This window comes from Tachypleus tridentatus, chromosome 13 (assembly GCF_004210375.1).
Source record: "Tachypleus tridentatus isolate NWPU-2018 chromosome 13, ASM421037v1, whole genome shotgun sequence".
Lineage (NCBI taxonomy): Eukaryota > Metazoa > Arthropoda > Merostomata > Xiphosura > Limulidae > Tachypleus > Tachypleus tridentatus.
Window position 1 is genome coordinate 232374649 of NC_134837.1, and position 23265 is coordinate 232397913.

The 23265-nt window shown below is 34.3% G+C and overlaps 1 protein-coding gene across 1 annotated transcript in view; it reads left to right on the forward strand.

The window, feature by feature from the left end:
- The first annotated feature begins 671 nt into the window (after positions 1-671).
- LOC143236482 (organic cation transporter protein-like) overlaps positions 672-23265 on the forward strand; it is a 36604-nt gene continuing 14010 nt past the window's right edge. Inside the window, exons 1-7 of the mRNA XM_076474768.1 lie at positions 672-836; positions 12190-12640; positions 13945-14048; positions 14753-14907; positions 17210-17378; positions 17694-17841; positions 20461-20537. Coding sequence (XP_076330883.1) covers positions 12257-12640; positions 13945-14048; positions 14753-14907; positions 17210-17378; positions 17694-17841; positions 20461-20537 — 1037 coding nt within the window. The 5' untranslated portion in view covers positions 672-836; positions 12190-12256. The remainder of the gene's footprint in view (positions 837-12189; positions 12641-13944; positions 14049-14752; positions 14908-17209; positions 17379-17693; positions 17842-20460; positions 20538-23265) is intronic.

Below are 23265 nucleotides of genomic sequence, written 5' to 3' on the forward strand. Positions count from 1 at the left end.
GGGAAGGCACCTAGTCATCACCACCCACCGCCAACTCTTGGGCTACTCTTTTACCAACGAATAGTAGAATTGACTGTAACTTTATAACGCCTCCACGGCTGAAAGGGCGAGTATGTTTGGTGCGATGGAGATTCGAACCCGCGACCCTCAGATTACGAGTCAAACGCCTTAACTCACCTGACTATGCAGGACCCTTCACGAAGTCTGTACTTCAACTGTCAAGTGTAGGGCGAAGAGAAAGGAAAAATTACTGAGCGCCCTCGGTTATATCAGACCCTCAGCTCTAGCAGAGAATCTGATTAAGTTAAATCTAGATACTTATCGCATTTTCGGCTTCAGCATTTAGCCAGATGAAAACAACAGTTTCTGAGTGACCCTGGTTGTATCTCAAGCCCCTTAAGGGGAATGTTAAATATAAAACCAAAATACTTGCCAAGCCAGTTAGTAGCATTGTATTCTACACCTGATGATGCCTTTACTGGTGAAACCATGGTTGTAATGTATGATGTATTTGTGAAACGTACAGTTGTCTCGTTGTTCCTCAATCCTGTAATCACGGAGTTTCATCATGCACGTGGTTTCAAGTAGCAACTGTAGAATACTAATATATGTAACCAATCATATAGCTTTACAAAAGCATGCGCAGTGTGTACAACGAGGTCATTTTTTCCCAACTATTGCTACGTACACGCGATCACTGATTATTATTTCCATCATTGTTGTGCTGTCTAACGTACTTAAATGTAAGTAGTGTCCGCTCGTACAACAATTTAAACTACATTTTAATAGTTTCATTACGAGAAATAAAAACACAAATATTCCAGCAACAAAAGTGGGTAAGTATATGTTACTGTCTCCTTTTTACTTAGTCTTGATAGTTGAACTTCTATAACAAACTTTTTACATGGAATGGCGAGTTTTCTAACAAATTTTTTTCCGCTACTTAAATTTCTCTGTATGCTTAAAACACAATTAATTGATGCAGTTAAAAACTGTAAAGGTTATAATTTATATGCATGTTGGATTCGATTTGCTTGCATTAATGTAGAACTACAAGAGTAATAAACAGTTAAACAGAAACTAGTAGTTTAAACATGTAGTTTGGTGCACGTTATTGCCTGTTTTAATTGATTTCACAGTTTCAACAGTAATGTTCGAATAAATGCGTTGAATGGTTGATTGTGAAGAACTGGTGTAATTTTAATATTATTGTTTTAAGAACTGTTCTCATTGATTTGTGTTTAAAGATGTAATTGTCAGAAGAAAGGCGGTTTATGATCGTCGAAACATGTTTAAATTAAACGTTCATAATGTCTTAACTTATACGTTTGAAGGTAAAGTTTGTTTTGAATTTCGCACAAAGCTACACGAGGGCTATCTGTGCTAGCCGTCCTTAATTTAGCAGTGTAAGACTAGAGGGAAGGCAGCTAGTCACCACCATACAACGCCAACTCTTAGGATACTCTTTTACCAACGAATAGTGGAATTGACTGTAACTTTATAACGCCCCCACGGCTGAAAGGGCGAGCATGTTTGGTGCGATGGAGATTCGAACCCGCGACCCTCGGATTAGGAGTCGAGCGCCTTTACTATCTGGCCATGCCGGATCTTGTAGGTAAAGTGTAAATTGTATAGTTTGTAGCAACAGAAATAAACTACATAAGAAAGAAATGACAATAACAAAAGATGTTCTTTGTACATGTTAACTGCTCAAGTTTGTACAGCATACAGTCATGTGAAAAAGTTAAGACACCCTATGAAAGTCTGTGTATTTTTGTATAGATATTTAATCTCAATTTTAAAAGTACTGAGATATTATAGAAATACAACTAAACAATTAAAACTGAAGAAAAGACTTTTCAAGATCTTCTGTAAATGTAATTCTACAAAAATGCATATTCAACCTGAGGAAAAAGTTAGGACACTCCCACATTTATTCCCACTTAAAATGGCTCAACTCACACACAGGTGTATCACACCAGGTGCATATGATTAGAAGATCGTTACTCAGCATTGTGAATGAGGCTTGCCCTATTTAAACCTCAGACATTTAGTTTGGTGTGCTCCTGACTGTTGAAGTGAGAGTGAGCACCATGGTGAGAGCAAAAGACCTGTCTGAGGCCTTCAGAAAGAAAATTGTAGCAGCTTATGAGTCTGGTAAAGGATTTAAAAAGATCCCAAAAGATTTTGAAATCAGCCATTCCACTGTCCAGAAAATAGTCAACAAGTGGAGGGCTTTCAGAACAACTGCCAACATGCCCAGGTCTGGCCGTCCAAGCAAGTTCACCCCGAAAGCAGACCGCAAGATGCTAAAAGAGGTCTCCAAACACCCTAACATGTTATCACGGGACTTACAGCAGGCTCTGGCTACTGTTGATGTGAAAGTGCATGCCTCTACAATCATAAAGAGACTGCACAAGTTTAACTTGCATGGGAGGTGTGCAAGGAGGAAACATTTGTTCTCTAAGATAAACATCAAGGCCAGACTGAAGTTTGTCAGAGAGAATGTAGACAAAGACCAGGACTTCTGGAATAATGTTCTTTGGACAGATGAGTCCAAAATTGAATTATTTGAACACCAGAACAGAGGACATGTTTGGCGTAAACCAAATACAGCATTCCAGGAAAAGAACCTCATGCCAGCTGTGAAGCATGGAGATGAAAGTGTCATGGTTTGGGGCTGCTTTGCTGCAGCAGGACCTGGACAACTCACAATCATAGAATCCACCATGAATTATACTGTGTATCAGAAGGTGCTTGAGGATTATGTGAGACCATCTGTAAGAAAATTAAAGCGGAACCGGACCCTGCAACACGACAATGATCCAAAACACACTAGTAAATCCACCAAGGACTGGCTGAAAACTAAGAAATGGAGAGTCCTGGATTGGCCGAGTCAAAGCCCAGATCTTAATCCCATTGAGATGCTGTGACGTGACTTGAAACGGGCTGTACATGCCAGAAACCCCTCAAACATCTCACAGCTGAAAGAATTCTGCATTGAGGAGTGGGGCAAACTTTCTTCAGACCGATGTCAGAGACTGGTAGATGGCTACAAAAAGTGTCTCATGGCAGTTATTTCAGCCAAAGGGGGTTACACTAGCTATTAGGGGGTAGGGTGTCCTAACTTTTTCCTCAGAATATGCATTTTTGTAGAATTACATTGACAGAAGATCTTGAAAAGTCTTTTCTTCAGGTTTAATTGTTTAGTTATATTCCTATAATCTCTCAGTATTGTTAAAATTGAGATTAAATATCTATATATCCAAAAATGTTACAAAAATACACAGGCTTTCATAGGGTGTCCTAAATTTTTTCACATGACTGTATATACATCAAGAAACATTTCCTTGTATTCAGTCCCACAGATTCCATGTCATATTTAAAGCCGGTAATTGTACTCCTTGACAGATAAGTTCTGTAACAGATGTGAAATTCCGTGTACATAATTATGCAGAGGCCGAGTGATCGTTTAACGGTACCTTTTAAAGTTTGTAACGTTAAAAAATCGAGGTTCAGTATCTGCGCACTCTCAGTACAAACAAATGAATAAACAAGTTTATTTTGAATTTCGCACAAAGCTACTCGAGGGCTATCTGTACTAGGCGTCCCTAATTTGGTAGTGTAAGACTAGAGGGAAGGCAGCTAGTCATCACCACCCACCGCCAACTACTCTTTTACCAACGAATAGTGGGATTGACCGTCATATTATAACGCCCCCACGGCTGGGAGGGCGAGCATGTTCGACGCGACAGGTATGCGAATCCGCATCTCTCAGATTACGAGTCGCACGCCTTAACACGCTTGGCCATGCCGGGCCAATAAACAAGTTAAAGGGAAAAACAGATCGACGACTGACGTTGTATCAGAAGATTGTCGTTGTCACTCGCTTATTACCGTTTCTCTTATTATTGACTGCGTTAGAAACGTTGTAATGCCCAGAAATAAATTAATTGAAACAAGTTTTAAAATTAAGTTTGAAAATAAATATTAATATTTATTCATCCAATTTAATTTGAGTTCTGTATATTATCCAATTCTAAAAAAATAGAAGCGTTAAACATGCTCCATTGTTAAGGAAAAAAACATGTTCAAATACGGAAACAATTCCAGCAAAATGTTATAGGAACTATGTTATAAATACTTCTTTTTTCTTGCAATGTAAAATTAAAAATACGGAAACTAGTTGAAAGAACACAAATAGAAAAATTTATGAAAACTAAACAAAACATTAAATTTCGTAAGTTTACTTTATCCTATCTTTAATCAGAAGTATTTTATGACTCAAATCTTACACTTGGACATGGTATGGAAATGTAAAATACTGAACAGTGATATAAACTACAAACATAATACATTGGCTAAAGACAAGTTGATTAAACACTGTATGTTTTTTGTTTTTGAATTTCACACAAAGCTACTTGAGGGCTATCTGTGAACACTTATGAGCCAAACAAAATTAATCAGCAGGGTCATCGTATGTCCATTTAAATCTCTTTATCTCAACAACAAATGACAAAACTCGTTCACTAATAGAGGTTCTACTTTTACTCCCCTTGTGACTCACCTATTTATAAAAATCTATGCATTGGTCAAATGCATAACAATAAATATGTGTATAAAAGTATTACAATATTGGCAAGAATATATTTTATATCGGATGTACCAGCCAAAAATAAAACAAAATCACTTGGCTTGTAAAAACTCGTTTAATTACGCAAATAGCTTATATAATTGTTCAAGTCAATTTTTGCTGGCTTAAAATGGAGAATCTGAACATTCGTTACAGACGTTTCTTATGGAGAGAACAAGCCCCATAATTATTTATGGGGTTTGGAATTTCATATTCAATCCACAATACAGTAGCCTAAATCAATTTAGATATGTAAATAATGTTATGACGATACATCTAATTTATTATTAAACATTATACAACCGATCAACTGTTTAATGTATATATATATGTATACGTTAGATATTTTTTTTTATTAAAAGTAAAATGAAAAAAGAAAATTCATGCCTAGAGATGAATTAAAAATGACATAAAATCCCATAACTATTACGCAGAGCTGACGAGAGGGGGGGGGGGCAAGGGTGTAGCTGTTCTAGGGTTTGCTGAGAGGCTCGCTAGTGTAATATTCCGAAGCTTACTAGAAATACATACTACTTAATGAGCTAAAATGGCTACTGATTTTTCATGAAGTCATGGAGAAATTTGTCACTTAAATTTCTTTTATAAAAAATCTGTAATAGCTAATAAACATTATGAAAGGGGATCCTCATGATATTACTGACCTCGGGGCCTGAGCTGTCTCTCGACGCCCCTGCTATTATATAAACAACGCCATTATAAAAAGCCTAACTGTATTTGCACAGCTGACCCAAGCTATACAGATGACCTTGAACAGACGAAACTGCAGTCCATAACAAATGGTGCGACAAAACAATAAATGATTAGGCCTGTAAGTTACAGACTCTCTTTTCAAGTTTACCTTTGACGAAGAAGAAAATAAGCGTCTAACATACAAATATATATAATTGTCAACGCTATATTCTGTGGATTTAGGATGAATTATCTAAACGTGCGTTACAAACCTTTTTCTTACAAAGGATAAGCGTGATAATTATTTACGATTTCACGAACAATATTTAAAGACATTAAACACTGGATGTACTACATAAAACTACGTTTTAAACTAAATTAGTGGTTATAATCACCAAAACCACATTTGTGTAAAAATCAAAAGCCCATTACCTAATTGTGTTTTCATGCAAAAAATAATTATCTATTGTTTTTTATTATTAAAACTGCTTCTCTGTATGTTGAGAAAAAATATTTAATTTATAGACTTCGAAATTTAACATACATTACTAAGTTAGTTTGTAAACACAACCAAATATGGCTGGATTAAAACTGGAAACTTGCATACTAATTTTCTTTTAACCTAAAAATAATAACAATTAAATTTAAAGAAACATATTCCTAAGCACAATTCAATACTCTTAAAAATACTAATTTAAAGAAAAAGAAATAAACTATACAAATGCATATATGGAACTTTTAGAAAACCAGTCTGTAAAGTATAAATATTTATTAACAATACCTCTACTGGATATAGGTAATGTGAACCAAGTATGATGAAAATATTAACATGAAGTTACAAAAAACATTTTGTTATACAATGTTGGCCAAAAACTTAAGGCCAACGAAGATAAAGAAAAAAATATGCATTTTGCATTGTTAGACTCAGCCACTTATTTGAGTAGAGCTTCGAAAGATGAAAATAAGAAAAGGGAAAATAAAAATAAAAACACTTTTTTAGCATTTAATATGGAAAATGTGAACACTATGAAATTAGCCTAAATACTAGCTGGTCAAAAGTTTAAGACCATACTGAAATGAAGCGTTAATCGGTAAACACTTAACGAAATTTAGTCATTTGTGTTCAAGCATTAGTGTTGTCAACATCTCCCACTGACATCTCCTGTGTTACATTGGGTAAAAGCATGGCAAAGGCTAAAACGTTGACAGAGTTTGAACGTGGCAGAATTGTCGAGCTGCAAAGACAAGGTCTCTCACAACGTGCCATCGCTGGTGAGATTGGGCGTAGTAAAACTGTTGTTACAAATTTCTTAAAAGACTTTGAGGGATACGAAACGAGAATTTCAAGTGGTCGGCCGAAGAAAATTTCGCCGGCGTTGAGCAGGAGGATTCGACGGGTTGTCCGGCAAGACAACAGCCGATCGTCGAACCAGATTAAGGTCCTTACGGACGCAGAATGCAGCTCAAGAACAACAAGACGGCATCTACGAGAGAAAGACTTTAAAAACCGTAAACGTCTTCAAAGGCCACGCCTCCCTCCACATCACGAAACAGCTCGGTTAAACTTTGCTGGGAAGCACCAAACATGGGACGAAGAAAAGTGGAATAAGGTTTTGTTCACTGATGAGAAAAATTTAACCTGGATGGTCCAGATGGCTTCCAACGTTACTGGCACGATAAGGATATCCCACCGGAGACATTTTCTACACGACACAGTGGAGGAGGTTCCATCATGATCTGGGGTGCTTTCTCCTTCCATGGAACAATGGAGCTTCAGTTTACAGGGAGATCAAACAGCAGTTGGCTACATTGACATGTTGTAGAGAGCAACCTTATTGACTGAAGGCTCTCGCTTGTGTGGAAATGACTGGATCTTTCACCAGGACAACTCTGCAATCCACAATGCCCGCAGGACATGTCTGTAGATTTACAATGCTAGAGCTCGGGTTTTGATACCCTTATTAGGTAGACCATTATGTAGCTTTGTGCTTAACTTTAAACAAATAAAACTTCTACATTTATATTATTTTATAAATTCCTTTTCTATCATAATCATTTCCTTTTGGTACTCGAACATTTCGTTAATCTTATTCATGTGTTTAAAGATGAAGAAAAACATTAAATAATTGACCAGTTAATCTTGGAATGTAAGGTAATATTAATTATATAAACATATTTTAATACAGTACTTTTAGCAAACATTGAACTATTAATAAATTTATTAAATAGTATATTGACTACCTGCTTTCAACTGCTATATCTATCTACAGAATCATGATACCACTGTTTGTTGTATATCCATGTCACTACTTCGCAGACCTTGGATGAATCTTCTCTAAAATTGGTATGGATGTTTATTAAGCCTATGCGGGAGTACATACAAATTTTCAGTTTTGTGGCTTTTTACCAAATGGATTTTAACAAATTTGGTGTGAATGTTTATTGGGTTTATACATAGATACATGCGAAGTTGCAGTTTCACATTTGGTGTTTTACAATTCTTGTGGGCGTTTTTACATTTTTTCTACGATTATATATGAGGTAGGAAACTTTTCATGTCCGAAAATTATCTTTTATTAATCGTGAATTTACATATCTTCCGTGCGGGATACGGGTATGTGTTTTTCCTTATAGTAAAGCCAAATCGACTACACATCGCTGCATACATCGATGGGAATCGAACCGCTGATTTTAGCGTTGTAAATCCGTAGACTTACTATTGTACCAGCGGGGTACCGAATAGAAGAGTACTCCAGCTAGTATTTAATAAGCAACAATGCACTGTTCAATTTTTTTTTCAAGAAACAAGGAAACATTTATGTCATCTTTAAAACCAAACTATCTGACGTATCAACAACATTAATCTCAGACTTCAGTTGGTTAAGCAGACCATTATTTGCACGAAGGCTTCTTTCGCTATTAGTCATACATGAATCTAGAACAAATTGGTTTTAATGAATACGTCACAATCCCTCAGAGCATGTTGAAGTAATCTATAGTTGGTGGGTGACCTTAAGTTAGAGAGTTATTTTATGTGTGTTACTAGTTTTCTTTTCGTAAAGCCAATATAATGTTATTGACAGCAAGGACACAATGGGTATCGAAACCAAGTTTCTAGCGGTGCGAGTCTGCAGATACTCCGCTGTGCCACTGGGAAGAGGGAAGGAAGAAACTACGAATGATGATTGTAATATCGCAATACCCTCTTTAACTAAGTTTAAACAAAATATTGTAGGAGACAATTAAGTTTGAAAACACTCCTTGATTGTACATATCTGAAAAATAACGTATCTTAGTTGATTTTTAATAACTAAAGAATATTTATTCATAGAAGGTAAACCGATAACAGGAGGGTATTAGACAGTTCAGTTGGAATGATATTCCACATATTTCTTTTATTTAAGTATTCACAAAGTATTTTGTTAATCATTGCAAGAGAAAACATATTTCTACACAAAAAATACTGGATGTAACAAATCCTTTATGCATGTCTTTAAATGTGCAATGAATCAATATTTTAACAAAATTTTATTTAAAATCATTTGGAAATAAACTTTCAAAATTGAAGTATAAACCTGTAAACGTTTTCTTATGATATATTTCATACGAGAATTCTCCATCTTCATTGCAAGTTAGAATGTCTAAAAAAGGAAGTTTGCGATCTTGATTATGTTCTACAGTAAACCATATACTATTATTCTTGATGACGAGAAACCCACTTGAAATAAAAATGTATCTCAGAACAGCTGTTATAGGTATTAACACTTTTATTAATAAGGAGAGAACAACATTTCGACCTTCCTAGGTCATCTTCAGGATAAGAAAGAGAGAATTTGAATGTGACCGTTGACGGACACATGTCTTAGGGACGAGAGTATAAACGGGTACGGGATTGTAGGGAGCGATGTAGGTGGATGTTAGGTTATTAATTAGTATAAGTATAAAGGTGTTACTTTATATTGGTTTAATTTTGGTTTTAGTTGCTGTATAAATAGGGCTTTTTTGATTTTGCATTTGTTTATATTTGTTTCCCTACCTAATATCTGGGGGTTTTCTATGGTTATGTTGTGTTTATTTGATTTTTAGTGCTTAAAAACGTGTGAAGCTGTTATTTTCTCTCTTTCTTAGCCTGAAGATGACCTATAAAGGTCGAAAGGTTGTTCTCTCCTTATCAATAATAGTGATAATACCCATAACAACCGTTCTGAGATGCAATGTTATACTGTTATGTCTACTTCTGAAATGGGACTGGCATGGTTAGGTGGTTAAGGCACTCGACTCGTAATCTGAGGGTTGCAGGTTTGAATCCCTATCACAACAAACATACTCTCTCTTTCAGTTGTGGGGACGTTATAATGTGACAGTCAATCCCACTATTCTTTGGTGAAAGAGTTGGCAGTGAGTGGTGATGAATAGCTGCTTTCTTTCTAGTCTTACCCTACTAAATTAGGTACGGCTAGCACAGATAGATAGCCCTCGTGCAACTTTGTGCAAAATTCAAAACAAACCAAAGTACCTAGTGGTTGTGTAGATACTTTCATCCACTTCACCTCTCTGTTCCTCTACAGCGAATTCAACATTAACGTTTGTGTATTTCATGATAATCACACACACTGTTATTTATCGATAACTTTTCTTTCGACGTGGATGAGATTATGTGAGATCAACTACGTTTCTTTAAGAAAAATCTGGAAAAAAAACTATCTAAAATCTGGTTCTGGTGATACTTCAAACAATTACAGACGCTTGGATAAAGAACATGATGGTACTGCTAACCAAAACAACTTCACTGTTTTATGTGGTTCTAACATCGAACAAAGCGTCAGAATAGAAGTTCAAATATATATTGAACTCAGACTTGTCAATAATCGAACCTTTTTTATCAGCTATAAATTATTTAAACTTCTATTTTTTATGTTCTATATAATAGTCTGGAAATCATTTTTTGATATATTTGTGCAACAACTTCTACCAGAACAGTTGATAAATTATTCATCAGAATTTACCCAACCGTGTTTGGTTCTGTTTAATTTCGCGTAAGACTACTAGACAACTATTTGCCGTCTCTAATTTAAAGATAATAGAGAAAAAAGTAACTACTTAACACCACCCAACGCAAACTCTTGGGCTGCTCTTTATCTTTGGATAGCAACTAGTTGATCATTACATATAACGCAACACTAGCTGAAAGGTAAAGAATGTTAAATGATAGCATTCGAACCCAGAACACGAAGATCATAAGTTGAGTACCATAACCACTAGGCCACACTTAATCATGAATAATAGACAAACCACAAAAAAAAACATTTATGAACATTCTACTTCGGGTCATCAGTTGAATATTCTTACTGTTAGCAGTGTTTTTGGCCTTTGTACTTTATAAAACTACTGTAACTTGAATACATATATCAAACTATTAACTGTATTTAATACATAATAACTGGGGCAAACATTCTACACTTATATCAATGAATGTAACTCGAAATATTATCACTACCGTAACTTTCAAATCGTGCTTTAGGTTTGCATAAGTTACAAACAACGTATCACACAGGGAGGTAGATCCTGGGGGGATGGGGGTATACATCCCCCCTTCATTTTAGGTGGATAGGTACCGCTGTAAGTTAAGAACTTCTGATATCCCTCCACCCCTCCCTTGTTATTCATTTATTACCGTAAAAATAAACAATTCTACTTTTTTCAATATCTATTTTATCTGAACTCACATTTAGTACGAAATGATTATCTTACACTTGTCGTAGTTTTAACTTTGGTTGATGAAAATACGTATACTGAATGAAAGATAAGTAAATTTATTCTAGCTATCTAGGACTGCCCGTCTTCAAGTTTGAATTCAGGAGCGTAGATCGTGGGGGGATGGAGAGTATACACCCCCGTCATTTTAGGTGGAAGGTATGGTGAATAGAATCATCCCCCCCTACAGTTTGGTATGTTGAATTGTTTTATTGCATGACAGGCCTACAAATTGTGTGTTTGTTCTTGTGATTCTCGTGTTCTTACCAATCGAATTGCATAATTAGGCCTAGATGTAGGCTTTTTCAGTAGCAGAAATGTACATCTTTAATACAGGCGTGGTGCTTCTAAGCTTTTCGATCTAAGCGATAGTTCTTAAGTATCAGTCAGTAGGCCTAAGTATACATGCAAGTATCGTGGCAACAAGATTACTCTGTGACTGCATGTTTACAGCTTTCAGGTTCACGTAATCAGAGATTACCAATTTGTAAATTGAACAGTCCACATAAGTGGTTGCAAAAATCATCCCCCCATCGGGTGTAAAAAATCTACGACCCTGGCATCACGGTTACATTTATCTTCTTTTTTAATATCATATATCAGTTAAAGATTCGATTTTTCAAAAGGGCGACTATGATTTTCATGATTTTGTTTATGATGTATAACACAATTTTACTACTTGTAGCCTTGTACTTTTCAGCCTCAGTACCTATACACGGTGACAATCAGTGTGAGCTGACACGCAATTTAAATTAATATTTCTTCAACAATCATTCAAACATTTAAAATTTTCGTTTGTAGAAATTACAAAATGAGTCAAGCTCAATACCTAAAGTTAACTAAAACAAAATAATGAAAAATTATAACAGACTGACTATTAAGAAATCCATATTAAAATTTAACATCCTGAAAATAACTAGAAATATAGTCGGGGTATTAAATCGTGTTTGTTATTAAATAATTTGTACGAAAATTTAAGAAATGCATATTGACAATAACCTCATACTTTGTAGATGTATTTAAATATCAACTACGTTTTTGTTTGTGACATTTCACCAATCTAAAATCATTAGGCTTTCACTCATGTAGAATTACGATTTTTTTTTTTCAAGAGCTTCTCGTTCACCTGTTATGTTGCAGTGGTGAAATAAACAAACTATTGTTTCCAAAAGTATCATAATGTCATCTGAGGAAAAAGAGTCAAACGGAATAGATAAATTAGAAGACTTAGTTGGAGAATTTGGACCCTGGCAGAGAAACATGTTCCTTATTGCTTTCCTCAACTTGATGCCAATCAGTTGGCAGATTCTCGTGCCAACATTTTTTGCTCCTGAAATTGACCACTGGTGCAGTCCGCCACCAGCCTATTCGAATCTCACTTCCAGCCAGTGGAAATCTCTAGCTATTCCCCAAATCACAAATGAAAATGACACTGTTATCTACAGTTCTTGTCTCATGTATAAAACCATTACTTATTCGCTTTCAGAAAGTGAATATTCGAATGTCACGTGCACATCATGGGAGTATGACAACTCTTTCTATACTTCAACTATTGTTGATGAGGTGAGACTCGAATAATGAAACAGATTCAGTATAAATTAATGAATTAAAACTTCAACATTTAATGTCTAATCGAGACACTTTTACGTGATTACTGGCAACATATAGAAAAGATTAAATAAAAAAGCTTTCTGCCATAGTAGATAAACTCCTTCCATGTTTGATTAATAGAAATTAAATATTAGATAAAACTACGTTTGTTTTTTAAAGTCACAACATGATACGTTGTAAACAAAATCTTAATATGTACAACCGATAAAAAAATGTCTGTGAATATATGATTAATAATATTTCTTTATGGGTGATCTTTTTGTTATGTGAACTGTTTGTAATATTCTTCGGTTCTTCATAACGCCTAACATTCAACATAAGTCTCACACTTCAATTGTTGTTTATCAGAGAGCGTGTAAAATATAATAACTATTAAACAATGTTCAGCATCACTCTTCCTCATGAACTGTTATTAACTAGGTAAGTTTACAATAAACAAAAAATGTTTAATATAACGCCTGCACGTGAACGGTTATTAAGTAGGTGTGTTTACAATAAACAACAATGCTCAGTATAGCTCCTACACTTAAACTACTGTTGGTCAGGTGAATTGACAGATAATATGAAATATTAGTAAAACAACACTTAACGTAACTCCTACACTTCAAGCGTTATTGATAAAGTGGCACTAATTATGAACTTTTAACTGTGTATTTGGAAAGTGTTTAGCAAGTTGTATAAATATTATGTTTATGTTACTCATGAAGCGTTTTTATTATTTTTGCGAAATGAAATTGATATAGTTTTGTTATCATTCACGAAATCATGTTCAGAAAATAATACACTTTTCTCGGACTTCTAAACTTATACTGCTGGAGATTTAAAGTCTGCCATGATAAAATAAAATAAACAAGATTGTTTTATTAAACATCAGTTGATGAGGCATGTGAACGATAGGCGGTAAGATAAATCAACCTAAACTTCAAAGGGGCAATTCTAATATATCAGGCAACAAGACTTCCTATGTAAATATTATGAGCAGGGACACCAACTGAAACCTATATGCAACAAGCTTAGCAAATTAAGTCTTACGTAACAACTCTTAACAGAAAACGTCCAAAGGCAGAAACTTTGTTACTTTAGAAAGAAGAAAAGAAAACATAGAGATCACGGATGAGTTAGAAATATAGGAATAGTGTTCTACCTTAATTGTGTACTAACTTAACGTGTGTGTTTTATTGTGGGATGTTAAGCCTTCGAAGCCCTACGTTTCAGTCATGTTGCAAGTTTTGTCAATTTTAATTTGTATTCCACAGTGGAACCTGGTATGTGACAAAGCATGGTTACAGTCAGCTAGTACAACTATTAGTATGGCTGGTGTTTTGGTAGCAGTATTTATCTCTGGTCAGTTGGCGGACAGGTATCGTGCATTTTTCACAAGTTTTATTAGCAATACATTTTTCTCAATTGAGACTGCAAAGCATATATTATTAAATTTTAATCATTTAAATGGGTATTTTTCTCGTACTACCTTTATTTGCTTCATTTCAAAATAAAGCTCACACATTCGCCAGCTTATATGTTGTTTTAAACTTCGTCGGTTTCACAAGAAATTCTATCAATTGCTGCTTTATTTGTACTTAAAACTAAAGTGTGATTGGTGAAAATATCTGTTTCAATACATTATTCATTCTAATTCGCATTTAAAGCAAAACTTTTTAACACATTTCACAGAGGTATGAAGAAGAAGTAGTACCGAATAATATTCAGTATTAACACTTATCTAGTTTGGTAGATACGAACTGGTAAAAGTTATTATCTGTGAAAGTGAATTATTGTTTAGAAGTCTAAACTTAGATGTTTTGATACCACTACACAAACAAGAGCATAGCAATTAAATGTATACAAGAATAAAAATGGCTTCAAGGTCAGGCTAGCCAGTAACAATTTGTAAAACTCGTTAACGAATTGATCTTTTAAAAAGACTGCGTACGTCTTATTTGAAAACTGAGAAAATTCTAGTATGTTTTTTTTTTCCATTTTGGTATGTTGGAAATAGTTATAGTTTCATTAAAAGTGTTGTTTTTAAAATATTTTAGTTAATACAAGATGTTTGTGTTTCAGATTCGGTCGCCGTCCTGTTATACTGCTAGGTGTTTTTATTTTATTAGTAGCAGGTATAGGATGTGCTTTCTCGTCGACGTTTATTGTGTTCAACATACTAAGGTTTTTAAGTACTTTTGGAGCTACGTTTTTAACATTTTCTTCGTATGTCTTAAGTGAGTATAAACTAAAATTTCACGATGCAAAAGTTCTGTATATTAGATATTAAAAATAGTCGTAACTTCATGTGAGATTGAATTAATAACACTATGTAACACAAATTTTGTTCCTAAATGGTTGTGTTATTTCTTAATTGCTTATGTTGTAAAAGTACAGAAAATGGCCATTATTCCCTTCAAACTTTGCTTTTGTGACCTAAATAATGAAATTTAGAAATTAACCTATTTTCTATGTAAAATGGGCAAATTTGTACATTTTCATTTACATAAGGTTCGAATAAAACAACATATGAATCAAGATTTACATATATTTATACTAAAGTTACACAAAAATGTTTAGAAGTGAGTAGTTTTTCGAGATTTGTTACTGTAATGCAAATCACTTTCACGTATCAGCTCCCAAATATAGTCTCCCATCATTTTTTCCTTATACGCTCCAAGGTCACAAAAGCAAAGTTTGAAAAGAAAAATAGGCCTTTTCCATTTACTTTAGGCATAAGCAATTGGGAAATAACACTTTCTGCTTCGGAACAAGAAAAAGTAAAAAATTTGTTACATAGTGTATTACAAATTACATAATACTGCGGTGTCATATTGACATTCTTGAATAGAGTTTCATGTATATGTTACATGCTTCTAGTTTTCGAACAAGTTGTGCTGTTGAAACAGAGCTTTTAATCAAGATTCCATTAGAACGACTTTTGTGTGTGTTGGATGTGAGCTAGTGGTTACCGTGCCTAGTCTGGATTTGAGGATTTGTGAGTAACGACTCCCTACCATAAAAATGCGATCCGCAGTTTGGTATCGTGAGTTATGACGTACAAATCTCCCTGTTCCGACAGACAAGTATATGCCCTATGAGCAGGCGTGGAGTGCAGTTGATTCCCGCGTTCTCTCTCTGGTATATTAGTTCAAAATTAAGCTAGGCACAGGTAAACCTTTGTTAACCTTGCGCAAAAACTTTAAAACTAACAGACTTCTGTTTCTCAAAAGAGTCACTTTTAACTGTCGTCCCAAAGGAAAGGTTTATGGTGATATAAACATATTTTCCTTAAGTTCGTCTTATTAAGCTATAGACATTCTTATATAACACTTTCACCTTTAATGTGGAGCATACGATTTAATAATGACGTTTAGGTTTTATGCCACACACACACTCACCAGTGGTATAGTAGTATGTCTGTGGACTTAAAATATTAGAAACTGGTTTTCGATACACAGTACAGATAGCCTAATGTGTAGCTTTGTGTTTAACTTCAAACAAACGAACTATTGTTTATATTAATACATGAAGGGATTAGTGCGTCTTTGTTTTGGATTAAAAGATGATATACAATAACACTAAATTCTGGGGCTCGATTACCCATGGCCAACATAGCACCGATAACCTATTGTTTATCTTCACGCTAAAACAGATAATTATCTATTGTTATAAGTTACAAGAAGTTCTTTCTTTCATAAATATGCGAGCATTTTTCCCTAACATTTTCTTTTACGGAATTTTATATCAAGCATCAGATAAATATACATCAATAAAGAGAAGGTTGAGTTAATTATATCAAAACGATGTTTGACTTGTGAATAAGAAATTTACGTGTTAATCATGGCTGATATGAAGTTGCGATAGCACGAAAGTATCAGAACTACATTTTGACATTATTTTTTGAAGAGTATCTGATATCTTCTTCATACACTCAGATCATAAAAATGCGTTCAAATTGCGAATTTAAAAATTTTCAAGGATGAACAATATTCTGTATTTAATGAATTTCGAAACAAAGGAATGTGAAACACCAAGACCACCTGTAACAAAGTTCGACATTTTGTAACTGGAGAGAAGGAAATATCAGTATGAAAGTGGTTCACGTGACTTAGGTAACAGTACAGAACATAACAAAGAAGAGTCTTCGCTGCACACATTTCATCAACGACATATTTTTTCAACCGTCACACACTTCAAGCAGCCGGTGAATAAAGTAGATATTTATTTCATTCCATGTGAAAACATACTTGTCAAGTTACCGATGGAGTTCGGTGTGATTCGATTTAAGAACAGACACTGGGAATGGTGTGATTTGGTCATGACAGCTTTCCGATACTCGGATACGGTCTTTGCAACGTAATTACTTTGCAGGGCTAGTATTAAGATTCATTGTCATCAGATAGAATATTATTGTACATTGCGACGTTGACTGTGTAGACGTGACTCGGCTCCAAAATTGTTTTAATATAATGCACTCAGTTTCTGTATATTTGAACTATATATATGTATATGTTTATTTTCGTTTTGTTCTTCTAGTGTTGGAGTCAGTCAGCGTGAAATATCGCAATATCCTTCCGCTCTGCAGTGAGTTTGGATGGTCCCTCGGCTTCTCCATCTTACCAGCAATAGCGTGGTTTATAAGAGACTGGTCCAACTTACAACTAGCTATTACTATACCCTGGGTAGTTTTAGTAACTTACTGGTGGTAGGTTCTCCCACGCTTGAGAATGATACAGCCATTTATATATTTTTAAATATATAAAGCAATAAATACAAAACTGTGTTAACAAAATATATTAGCCCTCCAATTATGGAGTTCTAATGTAAATGTATATAATGCCACAAAAAATCTCATTAATACATATTTTGTTTGGTTAGATTTTGTTTACATAAATAAGTACATACACACACACATACATTATATATACATATACACTAAATTTTCTGGTGTTTTTTCTTATTTAATAGAAAGCGGATCATTCCTATATCTTGTGATTCATCATGATGTCATTCAAAACAGGTTTCTTCCTGAATCTGTACGTTGGTTGTTAACACAAGATAAAAAGAAACAAGCAGAGAAGGAGCTGGAAAAGGCGTTAATATTGAACAAAAAACAAGTATCAAACCTGGAAGACGTCGTCAAACAGCTAGCAAATAAAATAAATAAGGTATATAAAAAATATTGTTTTACCTTAATTGTAAGATGAATGGTCTTAATAGAACCAATAGTTCGTTGATAATGGTTAGTTAACTCCTTTATGTGTACCTAAATTTTCGCTGACATATTCAAGTTAAAAAAAACGTCAATTAATGTGTTCGACATCAGGTAACTTTCTGATAAGCGTTCGAATCCGAGGTAAATTCGATTATTCGTCTTACTTATCCATGTTTTGGGTCAACCTATGTGTACTACAAGTATTTTTGTGTTTAATCTATTTGCATAATCATACTTCTCTTGTATAATGTGAATCCCACACGCACAAAAAAAGATATTAATTGTACTTCTATAGTCCACTTTATGTTATGGTTGAAAGATGATTATTTTTAGTTCAACTTTTGAATAGTTTAATGTTTTGAGGACCTAGTGTTTAAGGCCCGGCATGGCCAAGCATGTTAAGGCGTGCGACTCGTAATCTGAGGGTCGCGGGTTCGCATCCCCGTCGCGCCAAACATGCTCGCCCTCCCAGCCGTGGGGGCGTTATAATGTGACGGTCAATCCCACTATTCGTTGGTAAAAGAGTAGCTCAAGAGTTGGCGGTGGGTGGTGATGACTAGCTGCCTTCCCTTTAGTCTTACACTGCTAAATTAGGGACGGCTAGCACAGATAGCCCTCGAGTTGCTTTGTGCGAAATTCAAAAACAAACAAAACCTAGTGTTTAATTTTACCATTTTGCAGAGCAAAACGTTTTTGATAGCTGTTAATCAAAGAGAAGATGTAATAAACTTCTTTGCACAGAAATTGTAAACCTAATAAACTAATGATTGAGATTCCTGCATAGCTTAAGCGCCCAATCTTGTTTTTTTTTTCCTCCCAGTAGCACAATGGTATGTCTTTAGGCTTATACTGCTAGAAACTGGGTTTTAATACCCGTGGTGGGCAGAGCACAGGTAGCCTTTTATCTAGCTTTGTGCTTAATAAAAAAGAACAACAACTTTTTTAATCTAGTGAATGACATAGTTAATGTGCTCAATTCAATAGATAACATATTAAACCCTTCTACACGTGTTTACCTTTTATAATTTTGTAAATCTTAAATATGATCATTTAAAAACATTTGATACAAATATAACTTCCCAATTATATTGTACATCCAAGAAAATGCCATTTGATTTCTTGCGTAATCCAGCTTTCCAATAATATTGTAAATCCAAGCAATAAACAATTAACCTTTTCTGGCACCGTTCAAATTTTGAATTACGTTGCCAATCAACAAAAGGCTCTGTGAGTTTTTTGGTTTTTTTACATAGTGACTTTCTAATAATACTTTAAATAATAAAAGCCAGCTAATATTTTATGGGTGGCAGAACTTTACGTGAATGTTATTGATCCATCTGAGGAATTGCTTGTAAATATTTTTATTCTGTTTATGTATTTTGAGCAAAGCTACACGAGGGTTATCTGCACTAGCCGTCCCTAATTTAGTAGTGTAAGACTAGAGGGAAGGCAACTAATCATCACCACCACCGCCAACTCTTGGTCTACTCTTTTACCAACGAATAGTAGGATTGGCCGTCACATTATAACGCACGCATGGCTAAAAGGGCGAGCATGTTTGGTGTGATGGGGATTTGAACCCGCGATCCTCAACTTATAAGTCGAGCGTCTTGACCACCTGGCCATGCCGGGCCCGTTGTAAATGCAAATTTTTTTTATCTGTATGTTTGAAGGCTCCAGCGTTGTACAACTTTCCCTAATATTTTTAATACAGGATATGATTGAATTAACTCCCTTACTTAGCTCGTCTATTCAATAATGTTGTACATTTAAATGATAGCAAACTGAGCTTCAATGTATAGCTCCACTTTGCAATAGCGATATAGATTCAAGAAAATGCAAATATAATTCTATTGCTTAATTAAGCTTTCTAATAAATTTTGTGGATCTAAACAAAGTTTCCTTCTGTTGTTCCACTTTCCAATCTTGTTATAATTCTAAGATGGCAGACAACCCACCTTGGATTGCGAAGCTTTGTAGTGATTTTGAGGATTCAAGTGATGATCTGCTGTGCTCAATGGATGATGTAAATATGTTGAATTGTTGGTTATTTGGATTATTTTGCGTAGCCCAAACTTGTATTACTTCTATAAATCCAAATGATAGTCGATTGAGCTATTTTGAATACCTCAATTTTACAATAATTTTAATCCAAGTGATGGTCGATTGAGCGTCTCTTCACATTGCAATTTTTATAATAATACTATGAATCCAGACGACTGCTGCTTGAACTTCCTTGAATGGTCCAGTTTGCAGTTAAGGTACAATAATATGATAATGTAGGCCTAGTCAAGAAAAATTATAAATATTAAAAGGGAAAACACTCACCTACATGACATTCATTTTTACCTTTGTTTTCCTATGCATGCTATATATTTAATATCATTGTTAGTCGCAAACACATTAAAAAAATCAAAGTACATAACATTTTTCCCCCTCCGCTACAGTCGGATAAAAAGAAGTATTGCTTTAGTTATTCTTAAGTTATTGGTTTCACACAAAGTGCTTACTGCTTATACATATGTAGTTTTTATAACTTTCTTTATGAATTTAAGGAAGAAAATGATGCAAGGAGGAAAAAACTACCGTCATGGATTTACTGTTAACTCCTAATATGAGAAGAAATACATTAAATTTGTATTTTATTTGGTAAGTTAATATGTTTTAATAAGAAATTCTAATTAATAGTAAATCCAGAAACTTACTAGTACTGATATTTTTGTAGTTCTTCGAGGAAAGTACCGAGACTTATTCATTTGTTTCGGATGTTGAAAGAAATCAACTGATACTGAGATAAATGCCCTATCAACTCTACTAAACTTTTTTGTATTAATGTATAGTTTAAACTTGCTTTATAGTCCATTACACTAATATCGTGACTTCTAATTAAAGTACATAACTTTTGTACAGTAAATGTTAAACCCTACAGTTTACTTTAGTGTTTCAACTGATTCTTGATAGTTGTCAGCAGCACCAACTATTGAAGTTAATTCTAACATTGAAAGATATAAGAATTGTGATTGCTATACTTAATTCATCATTAGGTCCATGACGTCAAATTAAAGCTGTAAATAATCCAGTAGATTCGGGAATAATTGCTCTTAGATCATAATCAAACTAATCACATCCATATTTCTTTAGTAAAGCTATTATTTGATTGTTAAATATATACAACCATTTCAATTTATGTATGGCGCGAGTGTTATATTTACTTATTTTTAGAAACGATAATTTATTACAAATATGTTTGCATAAATGTATTGAAATTATATATTGTATAGTTCAATTGTTGTGAACTGACTATTGTTGTATTATTTCGCCATGTTAATAGAAGTTTTCATTGTTTTAATTGAAAAATATTGCATCATAATATTTCATAGTATGTGGAACGTTCTTAGCTTTTGTTAGGCTATGAGTACACAAACAAAATGTAGTTCGAATTATCTACATAGTTACACAAAGATAGATAGATCTAGATCTAGACTGCCTGACTGTTTTCCTATAAAGAGTGTACAATGGCAGCTTTTAAAATGAAATTAACGCAGATTGTATTGTAATAATAGAGTAGAGAAGAAGAATTCGTCTTTCAATTGTGTTTTAAAATAACTGGACCAATATGTATGGATTTTAACGAAAAGAGACAATTACTTAAAATATAACGTAAATAAAATAGTCACTAATTGTTTTGTTAAAAAAGAGCAGAGAAGAATAATTTCTCCTCTTAGTTGTGTTATAAATTAACCGAACCAATTTGTCTGGACTTTGATGAGAAGATATGATTATTTAACACTATGAATACAGCTTTGATATCCAAAAATATAAAGAACATCTTTATATACCTTTGGCTTATTTTAATATATCATTTTAAAAGAAGTTAGTTGTTTGTTTATTTTTGAAATTCAACACCAATAACTCAGACACCTATCGTAAATAGTACAGCCCATACATAAAGACCTGACAATGGTGAGCCAGCCAGGATATACAGTGGTAAACGCCAGTGTAATTAGATACAAATAAAATTAGGTAAAGTAGGTCTATATCTGCACAGCTGTAGTGGTGGCGAAAATATTGTAGAGATTACAACCATGTTGACTGACATTGATAAGTTGATAGAAAGAAGTGATAAACGTGGGGACTGTAAGAGTTAGTCCAACAACAGAAACATGAACTAGAGATAGAAGAGCATTGAAAGAGAAAATGATAGAGAGAATAGATTGGGCATACACTGAATAAGAGTATAAATTGAGATCGCTAAGCTACCCAAGAGAAACGTGAAGAATCCGGTACTGACAATAGGGTCATGGCCAGTTGACCCAAGCTGCCAAATTTGATGAACAAAAAAATGACATAGATACTTTCTTGATGAAGTTAAAAATATTTGCCTAAAATCATATTCAAACAAAGACAATTGGAAAATCTGTCTCAGCACCCTTCTCACAGAAAAACAAACAAACTACAATTGTGTATGGGCATGGCGTCAAAAGATACCATGGACTATGACAAGTTAAAAGTGACGTTGATGAAACACTATGGCCTTACTGAGGAAGGTTTTCTCTGGAACTTCAGAAAAGTAAAATATAACACTGAAGACACTATATTTCAGTATATTCATCATGTCTGTGGTGATATTTCACCAGATCGACTGATATCACTAAATGTGAAGATAGTTTGAATGATTGACACAATTACTAATACATGGACAGTTTATGATTTTGTGCACCACTTACATGTTTCTAAAAAAGAGTAAACAAAAGCCTGAATGATATGATCAGTTTGGAAAAATAGTATATGGGTAAATATAAAATAGTATATTACCCACGGAATGGGTAAGTCCAAGAATGACTAGTCAAAATCTAAACCAGAGTTGGCTGACAATAAGCAGAATGCCACCAAAGGTGACAAAATGCTAACATACAAAAGAAAGAAGAGATACTATGTTTTTTTATGTAATGGAGTACATTTCAAATGAGCACAAGTCTGTAACCAACAGACAACAACACAAATTTCAAAATAAAGCAGGTGGACCTACCAACAACAATGGTGATGGCAAGAAAAAAGAAACGTTTTCTGCAGAGTAGGCTTTCTGAAAGAAATCTTGTGTGACATGAGGGCCCAGTTTACCTCAGAAATAATTTAAGAGGTGTCAAGACTCACCATCTTTAAGCAGTTCTTTAACACCCCACAACCCCAAGATGTAATGGACTCGGTTTGAAGGTTAGTAGAGTCCCAAAGAGCATGATAAATAATATATACTAAGAGAGAATATGTGATTGGACAGGTACCTGCAGATCGTATTATTTTCTTGGAATGCAAGTGAGTACAAGATTTTCACCATTTGAGTTATTGTATGGAAGAACAATATAAGGTTCAATGCAGA